This window comes from Falco biarmicus, chromosome Z (genome assembly GCF_023638135.1).
Source record: "Falco biarmicus isolate bFalBia1 chromosome Z, bFalBia1.pri, whole genome shotgun sequence".
NCBI classification, from domain to species: Eukaryota; Metazoa; Chordata; class Aves; order Falconiformes; family Falconidae; genus Falco; species Falco biarmicus.
The window spans coordinates 33,079,571-33,103,517 of record NC_079311.1 but is presented as its reverse complement, the minus strand read 5'-3'; the positions used below and the strand labels follow the sequence as shown (position 1 = coordinate 33,103,517).

Below are 23,947 nucleotides of genomic sequence, written 5' to 3'. Positions count from 1 at the left end.
CACCTCTCCGAAGGGGTATAGGGCACTGGTTCGTTTCCTGAGGGCAGGACTTTTTTGTAGAGGGAAGTTCGCTCCCCCCACAGTCTAGGCTGGTTGTCAGGGGCATCCCGGTGCTGCTTCGTTTCTGATGTCCCTGCCACGTTGTGAGGTGAGAGCTGCTGCTTGAGGGGCTGTTGAATTAGAAACAGAGCATGCTTTTCACAGCCAGAGTTGATGGCTATGACTGAGAGGGGGTGGTGTCCTCTGTTTTGCAACCAGGAGGAGAAGGCGGCTTGGACTGAAGGTGTTTAAACAACAGGATCAACACAGTGCTGTGCAGGGTGATTATCATCTCCAGCGTGGCTCCTCGGTGGATGCTGTACCCCTGCTGAAAACAACATTTGTTCTGGCCCTAGCTTCAGCGTGCCAGAACGCCTCTCCACCCTTCCTTATTGTTAATCGTGGCTGTGTTTTGCTCTGATGGACTTTGCTGGCAGATGCCTGACTTAGCCTGCTTTGAAGTAAAGCTGATGTTAAAGATGTGCCAATTTTTTTGAGAGAAAACATTGATTTTCCTCCTGTTTTCTCCTCCTCTCTTTCCAAAATGACCTGGGAAGGTCGGAGCCCTGTCTCATCCAAGCAACCTCTGAAATTGGTGCACCCAGCACATTCCCTCCAGATGTGCACACTGCATAGATGAGTGTTCCTCGGGCAGGGGAGCCATGTGCATCCAGGGGAGACAGTGTGCCACACAGCATATGCTGCCTTCGATCCGGCATGAGCTGCAGGCAGTGGCAATCTGGCTAGGTTGAGGGCATTGCTTAGGCTGAGTTGTCACACCCTGCCACTCAGTGTCAACTCCGAATATCATCTTGTTAGCAGCTAGAGCAGTTGCTCTGTGTTGGATCTGAGCTCTTCTCCCGTACAGCAAAATGCTAACGTGCTTTTCTTCCCTGGGACAAAACAGAATTTTTTCCCCCATGGATTTGCTAAAATATGAAGAATATCCCAAGGTTTTAAGGCACCTGAAACTGCAGGTAATGTTGAGGTTTCCAGTTGCAGCCTAGTAGACTGAGAGAGTGGACCACTGAGATACGAGGTTTGTGTTTCCTTACCATTTTGTTGCTGGCATTGCTCTGTTTTTCTGTGGAAGTTGCAGCCATTCCCCCACCTTTCACTGCTGTAGAGGATTTCTGTTCTGGTGAAACCCAGAATGGGTAGTAAAGGGAATAAGTGAATCTAGAATATTCTTAAATGGATCAAGTGTGCTAAGTGTAGAGTGTGACACAATTGAGATACCTGGGCATTGGCAGCTAAGTCACTGTAGACTTGGTTGATAATGGGACAAGTGAAGAAAACCGTATAAAATGTTTCAGACTCTGCCTAGGTGTGATGGTGTGTTACAGGAATCTGTCTTCACAGATGTTACAGTCTGCCTGTGTTTAATCTGTGAGCATGGAGGGGCAGCTGCTGCTGTTAGAAGATACTGAATTTTCCATAGCAGCTGTTTATCAAATTGCTGTAATTTCTGCTGGATGTGGTGGTCACAGCCTCTGTGCATTCACTGTGAACCTGCTTTGCAGATGAAGGAGGGAGGATGTATCTGGAGTGCATTGCTGGGACAGAAACAAGAAGTTCTGAAGACCTGGTTTCTGGCCACAGCTCATGCACTGTGAGACCAAAGGGGTCTGGATTTTGTAGCTTCTGTTTTTTGTGTTTTCTGATAGCAGAGATCAATCTCCAGATGAAAATCAGCAGCCGTTGCTGTACAGACAATTACCAATAGTAGCATTACAGTCTCTTTTGGCCTTGAATCCAGGATTAGGGGGAACATAATCTATTACATTTTCAGCCTGCTTTTGTCAGTGGAGGTTGCTCATTTTTATGTGATAAAGAATAAAGCTGCATGAGAGATCTATGTCCAGGCTTGCTTTGCATCATGAAGTCCTGTCTTGGCTCTGTTTAGCTGGTAATGCTGCTGTGGAGTCTTCATGCGTAGAAACTGTAGACAGCAGAAGACAGACCTATTTGCAGCCTTGGTTGCTCCTAGCCCTTGATTAGAATCCATTATAAGCACTTTACAGAGGGAGGCAAGTTTTACTATCTGTGTTCAGCAGCTGGGGAAACTGAGGCATGGAAGGAAAATGGTGCACCCAAGAGAGTCTTGGAGGTAAAAGAGGTGTCAGCCTTGAGTAACACCCTCTGGACCCTGCTAAAATGACCTGTCCAGAAGGCAGCTTGCAGTAGTCGTGTGTAGGGTGTCTCCATTTCCTGAGCCTTCAGTGGTGTGGGCACTGCATCTTCCCTCTGCCTAAAAAACTTGAGAACTGGACTCTTACTTTAATGTTAAAAATCTGGCATTTTCCCTGAACAAGAATGTTACAGACAGCCTATATTGTTGATTTGATTGCCTTCTTGTACTTAGTAGGTAATAAGCCAACCGACTGTTGGAGTGACTGAAGGAAGCATGCCTTATTCTTTGACCTGATACCTGTATGGGGACCCCTCGTCAGGATGAAAGCTTCGGGAGGTTGGAAGATAAGTTTTCTTACACAGCCCTGTCGTCTAGCTTTGGCAAGCAGGGGAAAGAGCATGCTCTCCTTGCTGGGTGTTCGTCCTTCACATCCCAGCCACTGCTCCAAGAGGAAAACAGAAGCTGGGAGTTGCCGTACCATTTATTTCACTAAGTGGCAGATGCTGGCACTTCCTTTCTTTCTAAACTTACGGTGGTTTGTGGTAACATTGACTCTCGTAGTGCACTGGTTCCTAGCAGGGTGCAGATGTTTCTTGTCAGCTTTGGCCATCTTTCAGGGCTATAAATATTGCCTTTAATAAAGAGCAGTGGTGAAACGGGGCTGTGATTTATGAGTGAGGCTCTGCAAGTTGGCATGGCTTTTGAAGCAGCATTTGTGGAAAGCTCTGTAGATGTTAGCTCACCTGGTTGTCCTTCACTCTTGTCAATTGTCAGAGCTGGGAGTTTGAAACCAGTTTTGTCTAATTTGAGTGGACAGGCATTGCCTGGGGCATGTGTCAAAGAACTCTGGAATTTGCTTTCTTCACAAGTTTGGAGCAGACCAAATTTAGAGAATTTTGGATGTTGGCTTGTGCTTTTGGAAAGGGCTGAGAAGGTATTTCCCACTGGTATCAAGAGGGGCTTTTTTTGTTTTCTAGGGTGTCTGGTGGTCAGTGATGTTAATGCTGTTGGAATTGTATTTACAGTATTAACTCCCTTACTAGAGGGCAGAGACTCCCTTTGGTTATCACACCTCTTTATTTACACTAAAATAAATGCAAAATCAAATCCCCAGTACTTGTAGGAACAGGTTAGATGTCTGTTCTCCCCATATAATTGATAAAAAAAAGTTGTACCCACAGTGTGGATGTGGATACTTTTGATATTCTAGCAGCACTACGAAGATGGAAGCAGATGGAATGGGCCAGTCTCCTTCCTGCAGGAGCACTGCACACCTCTTAAACTAAACTCTGCATGGGAAGCGAGGTAGGGCACATGATGGGATGGGATATTCTGCATGGGATGATTTGTGTGGAAGAAGGCATGCAGAATAGCAAAGATTTTTATTTAAGCTCACATTAGATGAAAAGCTCATTTTTAAGGGTTAATAAATGGCTAGTAGACATTTCAGTAGATGGCTAGATAATTGTTACTGGAGCGCAGTGAAATCCTGGCTTGTCAAGCCTGAAGATTACAGTGGTGTATGAAACTGTGGAATGTTGAAGTGTTGTGTTTAAAATCATCTTTAACTCATTCCACTCATATCTGCCCTGTGCATGACCCCTGCTGATCATTCATTACCCCTGTGTAAACGAGGATTTAGTGGAAGAAATTTATGTATAGTATTTTTTTAAATAGAAATGCTGTCATGCATGCACACACACAGAGAAAGCTGAGATTTTGCAAGAATTTTCATGCCAGTGTCAGGGAAAAACTTTTCCAAAGTTGAAAGCGTGCCTGTGTGCCGGGGTGTGTATGTGTATGTGTGGTTTCTGGTGGGGAGGGCTCTTGCCTCTTTGAGGGGAGAAGCAAAGCAGGCGCACAGCTCAGCCACAGCTTTCCTACTGTACTAGAAGTGGGAGGAATCTATAAATGCATGATTTATGTAAAGTGCCCTGGGATTGCCGTGCTGAACCATCCTGACTTTGCGCAGCCAGTGAGGGAAATTATTGCTTGCAAGGGAGCAGGAGGAAAGCAAACAGTTCTCCAGGCTGGCTGGGTGGCTTGTGTCTCTCTCCTGTCCCCCAAACTAGGTTCCTTGCTCTAAGTCCTACTTTTTCTAGTGATGTCTCCCTATGGGATGCCCGCTGCTCATGGGCAGCATGGAAGCTGCTGAGAATTCTGCACATGTTATTTTAGATTTGGGGAGTTTTATTGTTTCCAGGACAACTGGGGAAGAATGAGGAAGGGACTTGTGCTGAGTCAGCTTGGAGCTACCGAACACCCTGGCTTGCTTGCAGCATTTTCCCCTGGAAAATGGCTAATGGCCTACTTTTACAGGGACCCCTTCAAGACAAGCAAGTGACCGGGTTAAAAAATACTAGTGCAAGAAGCAAATGAGGAGCCAGTGTTGTCAGGTGCACTTGTAGGCTGATAATAGGAAACAACAGTCTGTGAAGTGAGCACACGTTGTGGACACTCAGCATGCTCAGAAGGTGAGTGCAGGGCAGAATGTGTTTTTGGGCTGGAAAGTCCAAATCTGGGTCTCCATGTTTAACTCACTTAACCTCTGATGGCTGCTAAATAAGTGTCCTTGTTCTACACAGCTCCTTCAATTAAGTGGAATTAGCTGTATTTTGTAATCTTGCCTCTGTTCCATTAATTGGCTTCTATTCTAAGTGGAATTAAATCCTTCTTGAAACTGTAATGTCATCTTATTTTTCTTCTTCCCATATTTTTTCCATCTCATAGCAATGCTGACCTGCAGAATATGGTGTTAGACTCCAGTGCTGCCATGGGGAGCAATGAACTTCAGGAGAAAGGTGCTACCGGAGCCCTTGGCCACGATCTTAGCAATGGCGGCAGCAGCAGCAATTTGGAAGCAGCCAGGCGCCTGGCTAAGCGCCTCTACCATCTGGACCGATTCAAACGCTCTGATGTGGCAAAGCATTTGGGTAAAAAGTAGGTGCTGATATGAGGCCTTTGGTCGCCACCTTGTTCTTCTTCTTGCTGGTTCTGGAGGGGCTCACCCTCAAATGATAACCTTTACTTATGTGTTTGTTCAAAGCAACGAATTCAGCAAGCTTGTGGCCGAAGAATACCTTAAGTTTTTTGACTTCACAGGCATGACGCTGGACTACTCACTCAGGTACGTGCCCATTTGCAGACCTTATGTTCTTGTTCTGTAACAGTGCTGTTTGCTGCATTGTTCCAATTTGAAACGGTGGCCCTGTAGGGGATTAAGAAGGTGAAGAGAGGGGTGTGATGTGTTTTTGTAATGGAACTTTTCTCTCATTTGTCTTGGTGTGCTGCCGTACTCCAGAGTGCTGCTGGAGTGGTGGCCTTTCCTGGAAAGGGCGGTCTGTGGGTGGACTTCCTTAGAGGAGGTGCAGAGGAGGTGGAGAAAAACGGCTGGTCACTTGATAAACGGAAGACTTGTAGTCTGGCAGGTGCTGCTGGGGAATGAAGGTGTTGCTCACAGGTGAGCTGCACAGACTTTTTGGGTAGTGCCTTTTGGAGCTTGCTCTGCCTGCTGCAGCACACAAAGCCAGGGCGAGGGTTTGCCGTGGCTCAGCAGCCCCCCCCTCACTGTGTCACTCTTGAGGCACCCAAAAATGTGCAGAACAGCAAAAGCTTCTACGTGGAAAATGCTGTGGAGAGTTTGGTAGCTGCCAGCATGGGTGTTTTAAAACCCAACCCTTCAATTTTCTTTCCTTTTTACACTGGAATGAGTCCTCAACAATGTCTGTTTTCGGTATGTTTTTTTCTTAGAAGGCAAAACACCAGGTTTGTGTAGCAGTGGTTGCTGATGTTGGGGGATTTAAAGTGAGTTTAAATCACCTAGCTGAGGTTACTCAAGTGGGTTGTTGTTTTCTTTCTCGTGTTACTAAACCAGGAGGTCTGCAGGCACTTGCCAGTCCCCTTGCAAATGCATTTCCAGGGGAATGACTCCAGGAAACTGTGGCAGACCCCAAGGAAATCCCAAATCCCTGCCTGGCGAAGGTGTGGAAGGGAAATGTGCCCGCAGAAGAGCGAACCACCCACTCCTGTGGCACAGGGAGTGGGGCTGAGCCTGAGCACCCGCTCTGTGCAGGGCGGGAGCAGCTGGGGTGGTGGGAGGTCTGCTGCTTGATCCAGGTTTTAGCAGCCCTGAAGCATGATGCTAAATATACCTGTCTTTTAAATTGTGAAATCCAACACCTAATTGCTTTGTGGCACATATTTAGGAGGTCTCTGCTCCCGGTAGATCTCCTGTTAATATTAATAGTCATGACCTTCTCTAAAATATGCCCTGGCTTCTGTGGGACTCAGACATGCCAGGGGTTTGCTGAGCTTTCAGGAGTAGCTGCAGTGACTGCCAGCTGCATGCCCTGAGCATGCAACAGAGGCCGAGGACAGAGCAGTGTCCCGAAGCCTGGGGGCCCGAGGCGTGCTGCCTCATGCTTGCAGAGAGTGAGAGGTAACCATCCTGTTGCTGCTGGCTCACTGACAGGTTGTGGTTTGTTAAGCATTTTAGAGTTGGTGGTGGCAGATCAGATCTGCACTACGCCCAGGCTGCGGGAGGCCATTGCGCAGTATCACTGTCAGTGGCAAGCCTGGGACATGGGGAGGGTTCTTCTGTTGTTGTCCCGCTCAGCGTCCACACCCTGGACCTGCATCGCCCATTCATCTTCCAAGTGCATGTCTTGCGTCGACCACAGGGCTGCAGGAGGGAAGGAGGTGGGACCACTGCTCCAACCTATCTCAGAGTCCATCCTGGTCCTCGTGGGCAGAAACTTGTGCCTGTGGCCCTTGGCTGCAGCACTGTGGTCTGAGAGAGAGGAACCTGCCTTGTTTATTTACCAAATGTTGTTCCATCAGTTGCCTCTCTGAGGCAGCTTCCACGGGTGTAAAGGTGCTGAAGAGGAGGAAAGGGTGTAGGTTGGTGGTGCCTGGTGTGGGCGGAGCGGGGGTCACTGGAAACAGCCCAAGATAGAGGAGCAGGAAAGATGGCTAGTTGTCAAAATATCCCATGGGGGCATGAGATGAGAAGGAAGGAGCAGCGCTGCGAAGACTCGGTTGTATCTACCTGTGAATTGTGTTATTTGCAATACATGATATGTGAAATTAAGTTACTACCAGGCAGATCACAATCTGTATAGATGCAAGGTCATTGCAAGTATAGCCCATCTCTGAACTTATCTCAAAGAGAAAAAAATTAATGTTTATTCCAGCAGACTAGACAGACGTGAATGTTCCAGCAACATATTCCATTCAGATCTGGTGTTGGTTTCAGTCTCATGGGATATTTTAAAATTGTCTATTAGGCAATAATTTTGTATGCTGTCTTGCTTTGGACATAGAAGGTTTGTGTTTTCAGGCTTTTCTTAGAAGCATCCTGACAAATTAGTGTAGGCTGATACTGCTGAGGTCATCTCTTGGCTCCAGGATGTGGGGATGCTGGAAAGTGCAGAAGCTCTTCTTTCGCTGCGAGGCAAGTTTTTCTACCAGGAAGAATAGTGACATGGTTAAAAGGCGGGGTCATTAAGTGTCGGATGATGACTGGAAGATGTGTGTGCTGTCCCACTGCCTTGCACAGGCTTGCTAGGTGTGCGCCAGCCCTGTGCCGTGGAATGTCTTGAGCAGGAACCCAAGAGGGCCAGATTGCTCCTCCTGCTGTTAAAGCGCAGTGGAACATGGTGCAACTCTTGGGCCCTCTTCCCCAGATGTTTTCTGCGGGTCAGGTATTAACAGTGTCTTCTGCAAGGTGACTGGTTTGGTCCTGGCCACGCTGCTAGGTGACCCGCCAGAAGGAGGACTGCACATTTGGTGTAGGCTCTGAGTCTGCAGTGCACCTGCTTGACTTCACCACCTGGAGTAGCTCCTCGGATTTGGATGGGAATACTAATGAGTCTAAAGTTAAAAAGTGCAGGAGTGACAGACAATTAGAAAAGGACAGAGAATGCCCTGGATGTCTGTCTTGCATAAACAACACCTGCTTCAGTTCCTTTCCCAAACAAAAGACAAGTACTAAAAATAAGAACAGTTCTTTCAAATGGTGTAATTGCTTATTAGTTTGTATGTTCCATGGCTGAGACCACTGGTAATTTAACTCCTGCTTCATTTACTATAATGTTGGGATTAACTGCACATGGGATAATAGCCCATTTTCCTAGAAATGCTTCAGGTGTCTGCTGTGCACTTACATATAACTTGCTGTGAAGTGTTCTTTGCTCTGTGTGCTGTGTGAGGCAAAAAGAGATTTATTACTTTAATTTCACCTTTTTTGTGCTCTTCTTTTAGGAGCTTCTTTAAAGCCTTTTCACTGATCGGAGAAACTCAGGAACGAGAGAGAGTTTTAATCCACTTCTCCAGCAGATACTACCAGTGCAACCCAAACACCATTTCTTCTCAAGGTAACTTTGTTCCTGATAGGAAGGTCTTTGGTTAGCTCCCTCTTCCTTCATTCTCACCTTCAACAGCATGTATGGTGTGTGCCTGGGAACTGAAGCTGTGTATTTGCTGTGCCACACTTTAGAGACTGCCTGTGGTGAGTATTGAAACTCCCCACGTTCTCCACACGTAATTGTGGTAAGGCAGAGAAAAATCTGTATTTATCCCATCGGGAAAGGTGTTTAGCCTTCTTCAGTGTAAATCCTCAGTTGCAGCATTTCCAGATTTGAATGTTTAATGTCCTCAGTTGTGGTTTCTGGTCTTGCTGGCTTTCCTCTGTGTGTGGGTACCTGTACTCTAGCTACACGTGGATGACAATCGGTCTCACCTCACATGGAAGAGGAGCTGTGTGGTTTCTGTGCTCCATTCAGTGCTTGTGTGTCTTTATGCACTGGCAGCAGGCATGCCAGTTCTTGCCAGTTGTGGGGGTGAATTTTGGGTGCTGTATCCAGACCCTGGCATGGTTTCATTTTGACTAGCTAACATCAGTCAGAGTGCTGCCTCCCTGCCAATATTTTCAGTCATTTTGGAAATGGATGGGGGAAACAAACAAGTGCACAGATCAAACCTGTGAAAGCTGGCACTGGAGAAGAGGACAAACTGTCTGCTGGCAGAGCTGCTGCATTCAGCCAGCCACGCCGGCAGAGGCACGTGGCCCTGGGATTGCAGCGCAGGCTGATAACACACTGGGAAAAGGAAGAGACAAGAAAGAAAATAAGCGGGGGCTAAGCTGTGCTTTAGTCTCAAGTGTAAGTGAGAAGGAGCTGCTATGCTTGAAGGTATTGCCACTTCCTTAGCGCTTGCTTTGTGGCCTGTGCCCATTGCAGGGAGGTGGTAGTTTTCCAGTTTGCTGGACCTGTTTGGCTTTACTGGCAGGCATGCTGGGGAGGGGAATAGGTAGCAGTAAGACAGAATCTGCTCCCATACTACCTCTGTCCTTTTCGTAATGCCTTTCTTATTTCAGGACATCACAAGCAGGAAGGTAGAATAGGTGTCTTATGTCCAGACTGAAATAATGACTTGCATGTTGATGTGATAGCCTTACTCTAGTCCATGGTGCAGGAGGGACGTTGCCGTTTTTGAGCCTGAGTAAGCATTTAGGTTAAAGCGAGTGCTGCAGACGTTACCCAGGGTTCTAAAAGGGTGTTTAAAAGGGGTGCCTGGAAGATGAGGATGATGAAATTGGTGTCCACTGTTGCAAATGACAGTCTGCACTGACTTTCTGAAGTCTGCCACAATGACTGCAGGGATGGAGCTAGAGATACAATCTGTCTCTTCTGGCTCATTGTTGAGGGCCTTTGGTAAAGGATCACATTAGAAATGGGTGCAGCACTCTACCCAGTGCAAAGCCAAAGCAGTGTAAATAGCTGACAAGTTCTCCAAAATTTAGTCTGTGTCCTGAATGAAGAGGGAGCCAGAGGAGGAGGAAAACATGATACTGTGTTGTATCCACTGTACACACACAAATGGGTATATTTTACTTTTCCCTTTCTGCCCTGAAATAAATGAAGAAGAGTGAGTGGATTCAGCCTGTGGTAGTGGTATTAGCAAGCAAAGGGTGACAGGGTGGTTTCCTGTCTCGTTTTCCTCATCCATGGGTGCTGCAAGATAGTTTTGACAGGCATTAAAAGATGAAAGAAAGGCTGTTTTGGCTTGGCAGCTGTGGGATGACCTCACATTAATTATGTGTATTTCTTGATAAAGCAGATTCTCATTAAGGGAACGGACTCATTTAGGCTATGAGGCTTGGTTTTGGCTGGTTTTAACGGTCCAGTCCTGGGTCTGCATGTGACTGGTTATGTCTCTTTCTGCAGATGGAGTTCACTGTCTCACATGTGCTATGATGCTGCTGAACACAGACCTCCACGGCCACGTGAGTATGCACAGCTTTGTGTAGACTGCTCCCATCGACACTATGCTTGGAGCGGGGTGTAGGGTGTGGGGGTGTGGGGTGTGTTCTGGCAGCAGAGTCCCCTTGCTGGTCGCCTGTTCCTAAAGCACCCTTGCAGACAGTAAACAGTGAGAAGACTGCACTCCGAGGTTGTTGTCCTGGGCAGGGCTTTCCAGCATGCCCAGGCCAGTCATGTGTAAGCTGGCATTGTGCCTGGCTTTGCCGTAATGTACGAGGATGCTTCTTGTCCTCAGGCCCCTGTACTTCTGGTGTGCTTCTCATCTTTCCCTGGTTACAGCAGCTGGCCCTGGCCAGGAAGCTGTGGTTGGGATTGACTTCCCCTTACCAGTATGTACAAACATTTGGGAAGGCAGAAGAAAGAAGGGAGGTGAAGAGGTGCTGGGAAGGTCACATGGGGAAAGTGATGTTTGCAGGCATCCATTTGCAGGGGGGGAGAACTGGCGGAACCAGAGTTCTGCTGAGCCAGGGTAATGACAGTTGCGCCCAGAGCCAAGAGAGCGGAAGGGTGTAGGGGCTCTGAGGGAGAGCCCTCTTGTTTCGCCACTGCACATCTCTCCCCACAGCCTGCCCTGGGGGAAGTAGTATTCCAGTTTGAGGTCTCTTAGGACACACTAGTACAGAGTGCCAGCAGCCCTAGGATGTATATTTCAGCACCCATGCTGCAATATGCCTGCAATGCATGGTATTCCCATGCTGACTGGAGGCTTCCTGGTTCCTGGCACCAGGGTGGAGAGAGGAAAACAGGGAGCATGGGCATGATAGTTTGCAGGTTCCTGGCACCAGGGTTGAGAGAGGAAAACACAGGGAGCATGGCATGATAGCTTGCAGTGGCTTCAGCCAGGTGGCTTTGGGGCTTCTGTCTGGCTGAGACCCTGCACTACACTGCCAACAGCTCTTGCAGGAGAGCCCCATCTGGCAGCTCTTACACAGCAGGGGTGGTGCAGTAGAAGGCGGAGGTACCCTGGGTTTGTTTCCAAGGGCTGCTTAGCCCCTGTGGGTGCAGCTCTGTAGTGGGTGCAGGTAATGGTGCCAAGTCTTGTGTGTGCTTCCCCAGGGGTTTTGATGCCCATCTCCTGTTAATTGAATGACTTCATCTGAAAATTGTAGAAGCAGCAGGGGAAAGGGAGTTGCAAAAAATTTTCTTATCTGAAGGCAGAGCCTTCCCTGACTGAGGAGTGTGTCACTCGCATGACAGGGTGAGCAGAGGTACAGGAACATGCCTCAGTGCGCCTCTTAGTATACGCCATTTCTCTTGAGCATACCTGAGACTGCACAGGTACCCCACTCCCCAGAATGATGAGCCGCCTGGGGCACCTGCTCTGCAACCTGCCTGGCCTTGCAGTCCAGGGAGGGAGACTAAATGGTTCTGCATCAGACTGACAGCATCTCCTGTTGCTCCCTGCCGTGCTTCAGTGGGCCCTACTGTCTTCATTAGGTACTGGAGTAAACGATCTGGCTCTGACCCATCACTGCTGTTGACGGTTTACATCCGAAGCTAGGATGACCCTGGCTGTTGCAGTGTGTAACTTTGGAGGGGTATCCTACTGGCAGTCATTAGTGTGTTGTTACATGTACACAGCTGTAACTTTTGTCAGACTTCTACAAGTATCTCCTCTCTCTCTCTCCCCCTCTTCCCCTGCCTCTGATTTCCTGCAATTTTGGAGGTGGTCTTATTGTTTTGCATTTTTCCACATAGGTGGTAAGTTGAGCGTTTTTTACTTGGAATGCAACTCCTTGCAGATATATACTAACTGCCTGTTTCCTAACAATGCTCTGGCCGTGATTCTGCTACAGCAGGAAGCAGTTGAGTCACAGGGCTTGTCTACACTGAGCTCCATTTGTTGCTGACATACTGATCATAAGTGTAGACACTTCTATTTCACAATAAGCTCAACTGCTTGTAGGGCAGTCATGCAGCTGCTCTGCCTTCAGTTCACACTTTCCCTTAACTCTTGTAGATGAATTCTTACTTATCCCTTTATTTATCCCTGTCTTGCCACATTTCATTCTATTTGTAGCTAAATCATTTTTTGCTAGCTGTGTCTTGGAGATGCATGCTCGCTTCTCTGCAGGGAGGTCATCACCTAGATGCTAGAGACTGTAAGCTATCTCTAGACTGCCAGGTACATCTTCTAGAACCTGTGTGACACTGTGTGAAGAGGTAGTTTCGGTCCTGGAGCAAAACAGGCATTCCTCTGCAATACCAGTTATCTCAGTGGGTGAAATGAGCCACACTGCTGTTGGTTTCGGTCAGCGTGGGGAAACTGCAGACTGCTGCGCGGAGGAAACAAACAGAAGCAGGCTGCAGTCTGTCACAGGGAGGAAAGAAAGCATTTGCAAGTCTACTACAACAGTTCCAGCCTGCACCCAAAGACGAAATTATGAGCTACGTGCTGCAAGCTTAGCAACCAGAGAGCCAGGGTTACAGCTAGACTGTTGCTGTCAGGAGCCTTTCTGATGTGGGAAGCACTGCATCATTCCAGCATTCCTTCCTGCCTTCTTTCAGCTCGTCTGTGCTGGCCAGAGGCTGTGGGATCTTCCTTTGTAGCTAGATGAGGCTGACGGTCAAGGTTTGCTGGTATTCCATCTCTCCCTCATCACACATTATGGAAAGGAAGTAGTGGATTTGCAGTCCAAGCTGTCATGCAACTGTAACATTGAATGACCTGTATTACTGACTGGTGCCCTAAGAAGGGCTCCACTCCTGTGTTAATTTGGCTCTTGCTAACTGAAGTCACTGTCTGCACACAAAGCTCTTCTGCTGTATTTCTGCAGCCAAGGCATATCCTGACCATGGAGAAGTCATCTTCATCCCCTTCTCACTGGCAGCAGTGGCATCCCCGAAGATACCATGGTCATCACAGGGCCCTGTTTCCCTTCTACTTTTACCCTGTTTCATAGCTCATCCCATGCTGCTTCCCTTTCTGCAGATCTGTCTGGGCTCCTTTTTCACCAGCTGTGTTGTCATTGCTGCCTGCTCACAAGGCTTCCCACATGCCAAGCGTGGGGCTTCTAGCACCTAGGACACCTGGGGGACGGAGTACAGACACCTTCTCTGAGGGGTGATGAGGACTGGGATCCAAGAGCAGTTTAGGGCAGCCTCAATCTTACAAATGGAGCAGTTAAGGTCCTGCATGAACATAGCCATTCCTTTCCTGTTTGTGGCTCAGTTGGGCAACTTGCAGTCTGAGAATTAGACAGAAAGTGAGAAAAGAGAGCAATCCTATGGAAATGTCAAGGCAGCCTCAGCCCATGAATCAGAAAAGGTAATACTTGCTCCTGGGCATTTTACTCCAATTCAAGGCAGTTGCTGCTGGAAGGGAGCATTGGAAATCATAAGGGAAATGTCTGGAAAGGGACTTAGTTGGCTGTTGCCTGATGGTCCACAGCAGGATCAAGTAGAGCTTTTCCATCAGAGACTGGTAGAGCCTCTGGAGACGTGGGAGTGTAAGTCGCCATGCATATGCCAGGGAGCTACATCATCACCCTCTTCATTACCTCTAGTATTTAGCTGTTTTTCTTTTCAGGTGGCTGTGTGGGACTTGGGGTCCAAATGCACTTTCCCTGTCCTGACTACGTTCACACAAGGATGCTTGTCTCTGAGTAATCTTGACAATGCCTTCTTAGTGCTGTCTGCCTTGGACTTAAAGGAGGGCAAGGACATGCAATTCGTCTGATGTTCCTTATTTATGTAATTTTGGAAAACAGCATGAACATGATGCTGTGTTTCTCTGCCATCCCTTCCAGAACATTGGGAAAAAGATGACCTGCCAAGAGTTCATTGCTAACCTCCAGGGGATGAACGACGGCAAAGACTTCCCAAAAGGACTGTTGAAGGTAAGAAGTGAACTGCAGAACGTGGGTTTCGTTTTTAGCGAGAGATGGTTCAAACCAAAACACCTTGCTTCCATTTCCTGAATCTTAATTGTCAAACATGACAAGCAATGGGCACGTTTCTCTTTCCAGAATGTATATAATATGCAGTGTTTATTCTGTGGTTGTCCCTCTTGCCTTCACTTGACTGTGATCAATTCTCTCTGCAGCATGGAGAGGCAAGACTGAACTCTAGTAGGGTCAGCTCCAGAGCTGTCGTTTTGTAAGCTCATCCAGTCATGCCCTCCCAGAGTGCTGTCTCCTGGTTACAATGGACAGAAACAGCCAGTTGGTTCTGGCTGTTGAAGGGCTAATCCTGTGCTCTGCTTATCTGGAAGGTGTGTGTGTCTTCTCATCAAAGGTGCTTTGGGGTTTTCACATTAGAGCAGGAGATGCAATTTCAGATTAGAATGTGTTGTCTGGCACAGGCTGCTTTGCTTCAGGTTTTTTCATTAAGTTTGTGCCAGGAGTTAAATCTGAAGAACAGGGAGGGAGGCTGAGCAGGACAAATCTTGTTTCATTGTGAAGAATAATGAGAATGTTTCATTTCTCTTTTGTCTGATCGCTGGCATGAAACAGCAATCTGTTTGAATGAAGAGAGGAGCGCATACACTAGCGTTCATAATTTATTATTTTTTTTGTAATGGAAATAAAAACGAGAGGTTGCTGCATCTGAGAGCTGACCCAAAGCCTACTGAAGTAAATAAGAAGAATTGCCATCTCTTCTGGAGGTTTTGTTTCAGGCCCGTTGCGAAATGTGGGTGGACCTGCATAGTTAAAAGTAGCAGACTTTGTTTTCTAGTATTGATAGTTTCTTCAGTTTCTCCAGCCTCTTTGGGGACCTTTTTGTTGGACCCTGCTACCTCAGTTCTTACTAAGGAGTTAGGAATATAAACTCAACCCCTTGTTTGTAGATTTAATATCTTTATTTTTTAAATCTGGATAAAGAATCTTTTATCTTCAGCAGCAACACTTAAATTTTTTTCCCAAGGAATCTTATCTCTCAGTCTGCCATAGAGACAGACATGTGTTGAGATTAATTTGCAGGCTAATTACAGCCCTTATTGAATAAATAGGTCTCTAGACTGTGTTTAAATAACCTTTTTGAGAGATGAGAGACTTCCACTGGTGCTCACCTGCTGTTTATTTTCCTGCTGACAGAATTACGCAGCCAGGGTGTATCTTGGTGTTCAGTGCTGACCTGCTAATGCTAAGGCTGCCTGGCTCTTTGCGAGCCCACCCGAAGCAAGGACTGGGGCTCAGGATTTTTTGGATGTAGCAGGATGGAAGGAACCCAGTGTCTGTGTCTCTCCTTGTTTGAGGCTTTCTGCCCTTTTCTGCGTGCTGCCCTGATGTCCTGGGGACAGAGGTGGCACCCAGCCTCAGTCTGTCATCTAGCTTGTCTGAAGATTTGCTGATGATCTGCCCCTTGTTGTTTTAATTCATTAGTGGAGTGAGTGACAGTAATTGTGCATTTCAGTAGCATGTCAGTAGCTACATTGCTGCGTCCACAGCAGCCACCCTGCCACTAGATATGTGATTACAAAGACTTAGCAGAAATTAAATTTGCATTAGTCTCAATAAATTAAATTCACAGAGCCCTGCTTCAACACATCGCCAAAGTGCATATGGCTTGCTGGTGCATTAGCAGTGTAGCTAATGAGCATCGTGAGGCTGCAAACCATCTCCCGGCATCCTTCCCCAGCCGCCTGGGAGAGGAAGGATGGATTCCACAGGGTGGCAGCATGCCCCCGTGGGAGCAAGGTCCGGCGCACCCACTGGTGGCTAATGCAGACCCGTGGGGAAGCAAGTGGGCTTTTCTGCCTCTCCATTCTTTCTGAGTTCCTCTCATGGCTCTGCTGCACCCCTGCATGAAGCTCTGCAACTCTGCCAAGCCCTGTAACAAAACTGAGTGGTGCTGGAGGGGAAGGAAGAGGGGGGAGATCTTACCAAGTGTTTACATCTTTGCAGGTAGTGTTCACCCAGGGCTTGGGAAGCTCTGTGCAGCTTTTACTGTGGAGCCAGATCAGAGAGCCAGGCATGCAAATGCTGCTTGGGCTATCCAGGACAGTCAGCTGACAGGCAGAAATCAAATGCTGCCTTCAATCAATCCCGTCGCCCTTAGTGCTACTGAGCACAGAGTGCAGCCTTTAGCATTTGTTTTGTCTGGATAGGAAAACAGGCCTTCAAGGGGCAGGCATCAGCACCTGAGCAGGGACACTTCTGTCTTCTGTGTGATTTTTTGTAAAAAATTGTGACTCTCCAGTCCCACAATGGAGTCATCTCTTTTTTTAATTATTTTTTTTCCTAACAATAAGGATACTTTGGTAAACACTGTAAGGCCTTCAGGACATGATTCTTGAGAGCAGAGATTTTACTCTAGCTAGAGATGGAAATGAGAAATGCTAATATGATCTTGCTGGCCTTGTGTCTTTCTGTTCATTAACACTGAAAAGAGTTTTGCTTTTGTACACCTGTCTGCACAAAGATTCATCTCTTTTTCTTCCTCATTCCTTTTGTCAGATCTGAGTTTGCTTTTAAAGTTGGGACCCATAAGGGTAAATATGACAAACTGTGATTAAAAGCATGGTTGTCCCCATGGGATCTGCTTGCAACATGCACACATTCAGTACTCTGCTAGGCAGGCAGATATATGTACGTTCCCTTTTATTCCATCTTGGCTCCAGTTTGACTGTCTGTCACGCATCCCATTAATCTGCTGTTGGCTGCTAGTAAAGGCTAGATGCGGAGACAGTAGCCTGATTTCCAGTTACGTACTGTCAGCGCATGACGACCTGAGAGTGGTAGTTTATACGTACTGCAGGGTTCCTGTATGCCTTCAAGCTGGGGCAAATCCTTGTAAATGAGAACCAGCATCCCAAGCTGTGATTCTCTTCTCTGGTGTAAATCAGAAGCATCTATTTCTGTGGACCTGGCTGGTGTAGAAGGTGAGTCAGGTCTGTCAAATCCAGGCAAATTAAGGTTATTGGAAGTGAAATTTTTCAAAAGCAATAAGACTCTTTGAAACTCCTGTCCTTTGACTCTGAGCTGTCTCATCCAAGCACACAAGTAATTTTATATTGTGTCGAGCTGTGATCAGGCAAAGGTGAACCTGAATTTCAGTTTTGATCTTATACTTTCCTGTAGCAAAGGTCCCTTCGTCCTGGTGAGCTGAAGCCCCAAAAAGAGTGCTAAATACTAAGAGCTGGGACTGCCCCTGTTCTAGTTAGTGCAGCAGTACTCTGCTGTAGATCGGCTTGATGCTCGCTCCTAAGACTGATGGTGAATCACACAGTTAACCAGCATTTACAAGTGGAGACAAGTGACAGGTTTACCAGGACTGAGAGAGACAAAGGGACCCAACTGCAGCACTAATCTCCTCAGAGCATATGTATCTGACATCCCAGATTAGCTGCTGCAGATGCTGCTGTGGACACTGAGGGAAGCTGGAGGAGAGGTACAGCACCACCATGAATCAGAGAACCAAACACATCAGAAACAGTTACTCAGTCCAACCTGTGGGTTTTTACCCTAAGAGTTTTGTGATCAGACCATTGTTCATTTATTCCTGTAGAAAGGGAGGCCATGGCTAGGGTCTTCCTACTTGGAAGGGAAATGAAATCAGTCTGGAGCAATGTCAGTAACCTCATGGCTACAGCGCACGAGTGGCTGATCTGCAGGCTGGTTCCTTCCTCCCGTGCTTACCCTGGCTTTAATCTGGTGCAGTGATACCATCTTCACTCATGATACCCTGGGTTTGCATTATGTGGCCATAGCCTTCTTCAAAGCTGGGCTTCACGGGATTGTCTGGAATGAGGAGGGAATTGGCTGGGGAAGAGCCTGATTTTGGCCATGCACACTCGCTTCGCTTCCTGCAGGTGGTACCATCCCCACTAATGAGGTGCTGGTACAGCTCTGGCCACTGTGTCTTCCTCTTGTCACCTTGTGCAAAGTGTGTAAGACTCCGCTCCAGCAAGGTGGCAGCGGTGAGGCCTTTCTTTGCAAGGAGAGAAAATGTCTGCCCAAGCACACAGAGAGCCTGCAAAGAGTCATCACCTCTGAGGAAATGGATCCCTGTTTTTGTTAGGCACCGTCCCGGGAAGGGTGCTGTGTCATTAGTCTGTGTGCTAAGTGCCGCCTACCCACATTGTCATGCATAAATAAGTGTCCCCTGCATCTGCTGTGTCCAAGGTGCCTCATTCGTGGAGCAAGGGCATCACCCAGCCCCTGATGTGGGCTGACTCTGGTGGCTGTGCTGCCCCATGACATGAACACTGGATGTGTGGGGGTTGTACCTGGCTGTGTGTCTTCTGGCAGGAGGTGGTAGCTCTTTGCTGACCCATCGTGGTGTCAGCTGCTCCGTCATGCTGAGGGATCTGAGATGCTGTGCGGGGACTTGGCTAGAGCCATCGCAGCAGGGGCTGCTGATGGAGGTTGTGCTGTCAGGGAGCTTTCCCGTCATGCTGAGGGACCTGGGATGCTCTATGGGGACTTGGCTAGAGCCATCCCAGCAGGGGCTTGTGATGGAGGTAAGGTGCCAGTCCTGTGTAAAAGATCTGCTTTTACTCAAAGGTTGTGTTTTGGCTAGGCTTTATCTCCTGGAGAAACACTGTTAATGAAGTGACCAAATCAAGCGTGAGCTGCTGGTGCTGAACTCTTCTGAAGAACCAGTCTTCCTTAATATCCTAAATGATCTGAATTCTTGATCAGGATTGCTGGGATATGCAATTTCCTATATAAGCTGCAAGGTAGGGTTTATCTCATTTTGCTGTCAGTTCCCTGCACTTTAATTAAGGACTTAATTTTTTTCCCCCAACTTTTTCTGCCACCTCTCTCTTTTTTCCCCCTTTTCTCCCCTTTTCCCCCTTTTTTCCGTTCCCCCTTCCCCCCTTTTTTCAACACCCCCCCCTTTTTCCCCTTTTTCTTTTTTTTCCTTTAAAAGCCCTCCAAAGCAAACACTCAATTTAAAGAGAATTACTGGCATCTTACTTCATCCATTCCAATTTCAGGTATTTAGCAGAGAGAAGGGTGGCTAAGTCCCCCCACCTCCCCTCCATTTACACGGAGGAAATCACACTAATCAGACTGCTGTGTACACCCTAATTGCTCTCATCTGCAGTCTCTGCACTACTTTCATTTCATGGCCAAGGTTCTTCAGCAGGGAATTCCCACCTTCCTGCCACTGCTGAATGGAGACGGGAGCGTGATGAAATCGAGGAGATGGGGGCGCGTGGCAGCATGCCAGAAGAGCCCCAAGAGGACAGCACTGACTGCTGGAGCGCCCTGCTGCAGTGGGCACAGAGAGGGGTCAGAGGGGACCAAGTGTCTCTGCTCTGCTAAAAAAGCCAGAGCTCTGCTTGGTTAGAGAGATTGCCTCCTTGTTTCTCCCCAACATGAAGTTTTCCTGTTAAAAATATATCTGTTGGGATAATGTTTCTAGGGCAGCCATTTCTTATCTGTTTGAAATGAAAGATTGCTGAAGACCCCTTTCAGCTGCTAGGAGACAACAGAGTCCAATCTGGCAGTATAAAAGTCAGGGAATGCAGGATAAAACCATTAATCCTTGTCTCAAACAGTTGTTTGCAAAAGCATACTTTTACTCTCCAAAGACCCACAGAGTTGTAGTGACTGAAGGGAACACCTGGCTTGTCTTCACTCCCCTTCATCCTCAGCGAGGACCTTCTTGCTGCGATAATCTTTGTTTCTTCAGCTTGTGATTTTTTTGGGGTGTTGTCATTTGTCTTGTGTAAGAGTAATAACCAGTTAAAGCATGCCTGTGCAGAGCTGTGCATTAAACCAGGTTATGATGGTGCATGCATTGCTTTGGGTCCCATGAATAACGGAGATCCTGACATCCCCCTGTCCCGTTGATATGCAAATGCATTTTCTTTTTGAGTTCCAGAACTTGCTTCAATGCATATAAAGAGAAAACCCCAAAATCTATGCACTTCTCTCAAGTGAAATAAGTCCAGATACTGTCTTGAGGAAAGCAATGTAAGATAATAGGAAAAATCTAGTGCTTTCCACAAACTCTCTGTCCCTGAGCGGGCAAAGCAGAACTTCAGGAAAGGCTTAACACATAAAATTTTATGATGGTGATCCAGGAATAAGGATTCCTCTGTGTGGTCTAGGGGTGGTACTAGGGATTGCTTATTTTGATAGGAGGCAGGCGTTTCAGGATGGGCTTTTCTGCTTTCATGATCTCTATTTCTCTGAATTATTTTTGCTCCCCCAACCTTTCATCTCTTTGCTTTCTGATTGTTATTCAAAAGATCTCACCTAGCCCACCAGGCTTTTGTGTCAGCAAGGAGTGAAACCCAAGCAGGGTAAGCTAAGAATTTCCATTACTACTAGCTGCAATTACGTGGCTCAATACCAGCCTCCTAATGAATGTTTAGGGGGTTAATTTTCATCTGTGGAGGCAAGGTCTCAGTTGTGTCTCGTCCGGGTTGATCAGGCAAGTGAATCATTTGATGTTTGGCTGCTTCAGTCTGTCAGATAGCCAAGGCTGTCAGTTTTCCCCTGGTTTGACAGAAATACTTAGTAGCGGCTCCTGAGGATGAATGTCATTGTTCAGAGCTTCCCATTTCTTGTGCTGTCAATGTGGAGGATACAGACTGGTAGTCTCCAGGAATGATGTGCTTTGCCACTTTAAATGAGGAATTTTGGGCTCTTTTCGAGTTGGGAAATCTCTAATACAATGTCACACATACATTTTGGTCCCTATGACATATTACTCCCACCTCCATGTAGGTAGAAAACAAATTCTGAAAAACATTCTTTGATCTTCCACCCACTGATCTGCTTGAAATTTAAGTTCTGTGCTGCAACTCAAGGGAAGGAGGAGTAGGAATATAATTTATACCATATTTAAAAAAAAAAAAAAAAAAAAGAGAAGAGGAGAAAACATTACTTTCACCCATTTTAGAATTATTGCTGTATAAAACTTTGGTATTTCTTCCTTCTGTTTGTCACCACACTTTTCAAATGCTATCGGACTGTAGTCTTTCTGACCCAATTACACTGTTTTCTTTCAAGCAAGAGCGCTAGGTTGCTCCTTAAAATTTTATTAACCACCCCCACCCCCCCATGATGTTAAATGGAACATTTAATTTCTTTCTGAGGCCCTGCTTCCTTGGGTGACGAAGTATTTGTAAGATCCTGGTACAAACATGGGGCAAATCCAAGCCACCCATTTTCTCCCCTGCTGTCAGATGGTTTCTGGCAGGAGTCATGAGGCTTAGGAAGGATTTCTTTTGTTTTGCGGGCAAGACAGCTGAACATCACTCCATAGATACGTGCATTAGTGGAGCAAAGCAATGTTAGAGGTCATACCTGTTTCCCCCCCTGAAGTTGCTCTTTCCATGGTGCAATGCTTGCAAGTGCAGGTGACACCCATGTGAAACCTGTGTGGTTCTGAGCAGCCTTGATTCCTTCGCCTCTTCCCCCTCCCCTTTTCCCTCTTCCCCCCTTTTCCTTTTTGTTGTTGTTGTGTTTGCTGTCTGAATCAGAGGGAAGCATTGAAGGCTGGTTGTTTTTCTGTTTTTATGCACATCTCTGCAGGAGTGCTGGCTGGTGAGGGGTTTATTTTGGTGCTGTTGACTCTTAAATGTGCTCACTGCAGGGACAGAGGCAGGGCTTGTGTGCAGCTGATCTGAGAGAGTTGGTGGCTTTGCACCAGTGCTTGGCTCATCTCCCTGTGAGTTTCTGTCACAGCCATGGAGAATTTTGGGGTTTTAGTGCTTTTATGGATCTGTTCGAGGTGCTCCTGTTCTCTGTAGCTACATTTGGCAGCTTTCACTTAAGGAAATTGGTGGCCTGTGTTAGCTGGTGCCTACTATCTGGTTCACTTAACTTCTGTCAGCTCTATAGAGAGTAGACTATAGTTCCTAAAATGAGGATTGCAAGAGGAGAAACTTTTTCCCCTGGAGGCTGTAGTGCTTTGCTAGGAAATGCAGCAGCTAGTCAGTGACACAGAGCTGTTTTCAGATACTGTGAAGAAAATGGAGATGGGTAGTGGCATCTTTTCAGTTGCAGTGCTAATGAGGATGAAGGGGGCATGGTTTCTTTGCATCCCTGGTGTTACCAAAGAGCTTGTCTTCATTAAACCTATTTTCTCCCAGCATTCTCAGCAAGACACTTACCTTAGAGGGCTTTCTTTTGGCTCAGGGTGTAGCATGGATCCCAGAGAGGTACAGTGAAACCAGGATCGATTTAGTCTTTCACTAGCCAATATGGTTTTGTTACTCTGCTCACTTTTAGGCTCTTACTGATGTAAAAAGTCAGTACTAAAACTTTGTGTCTGTGACCATAAGCTAGTGGGCTGTGAATGCGCTTTTAGCCTGCTTCTCATGTAAAGTAAAACATACAGACTTGAGTTGCACTCATGGGGTCATGGGAGCAATGCCTGTTTTCCTGGTGCTATGAGTTGATGTGCTTTGCTTCCTGGTTGTGGTGGTCTAAGAGCACACGCTTATGTAGCTACAGTAGCCTAGTTGACATGGGATAGCTTTCTGGGCTGTAGTAATTTGACTGCTTTCCATTGTAAGGATTGCTTTCCATATTGTAAGAGAATCAGTCATCCCCAGAGATTCCTTCAGAGCCTGTAGTACAGGTGTATGTACTACAATATAAACCATAACAAAATAAAAGATTCTTTCTTGAGGACATCAACAGATGTTTTTTGCTGGTAAATTCAGATTGAGATAAACCCCAGCATCTCCATGAATGTCTGGTATATAACGTACTGTGGTTGGTGGAGAATAGGGGTCTGTCATGGGGAGATGTAGGTCGGTAATTTTGGTTAATAATTTTGCATTTTTCTGTCAGCATCCATCATTCTCCCACCGTACCTCTTGTTACCCTGTTAGGGTTCCTGTTGACCTCGTTGCTTATGCATGTAGAAATGAAGTCGTTGCTCAAGTATTTCTGCTGTTTACAGGGATGGTAGCTGGAGACATTTAGATTTAATGTTGATTGTCAGCTCCCCCTAGTCAGCACACCTCAGAAGTCATTATCTTAGGAACGTCAGTTCAAGAGTTTTACTGTTGATCAGTTATTAAGCTCTAGTTCTGTAGCCATCGTGTATGAGTAGCCTATCCAGAAGAATTAACTTTCCCCTCCCTGTCCTTTTTGGGGAGAAAAAAAAGCCCCAAGAATGAAGGAAGAAGGAAAGCAATGTTACGGAAGATGTAATGTTGTTTATTTAACAAGCAGTATTTAATAGCAGCATTAAATAGTGCCGCTTTTCTATGCTACACCAATATGTTACTGGCTTTTGAGTGTATATTTTGGGTAATCGATGTGTGTGTGTTTACATATCTGGTTGGCTTTTGTTGGTATTTTTGTCACTGGGATCAGGCTTAAGTGATGCTAATGAATTTGTGCGGCTTTGTGTGAAGACACAGAGTTCTTCAGACACAATAATGTGGTCCTTGGGTTTGGTCCCTAAAAGCCAGTATTGGATTTCACTTTGAATTCCACAGCTTTTCTTCTTGTGTTTGTTGATTTGCTGAATTATGTTAGGAGGACCAAGCAAGGACTGAGTACATTTGGCCTCCCAGGGAAACTTGACCGGT

General features: G+C 46.7%; 1 protein-coding gene across 9 annotated transcripts in view; it reads left to right on the top strand.

The window, feature by feature from the left end:
• Positions 1-23,947, top strand: part of PSD3 (pleckstrin and Sec7 domain containing 3) — a 140,452-nt gene that overhangs the window by 58,763 nt on the left and 57,742 nt on the right. For 6 of the 9 annotated variants that reach the window (XM_056324301.1, XM_056324300.1, XM_056324302.1 and 3 more), the window contains 5 exons: positions 4,904-5,113; positions 5,220-5,300; positions 8,435-8,547; positions 10,399-10,457; positions 14,244-14,333. In XM_056324301.1, the coding sequence (XP_056180276.1) occupies positions 4,904-5,113; positions 5,220-5,300; positions 8,435-8,547; positions 10,399-10,457; positions 14,244-14,333 (553 nt within the window). Of the gene's footprint in view, positions 1-4,531; positions 4,648-4,903; positions 5,114-5,219; positions 5,301-8,434; positions 8,548-10,398; positions 10,458-14,243; positions 14,334-18,957; positions 19,118-23,947 lie in introns of those variants that run through there. The other 3 variants (XR_008819387.1, XM_056324304.1, XM_056324299.1) reach the window with 3 other exon arrangements.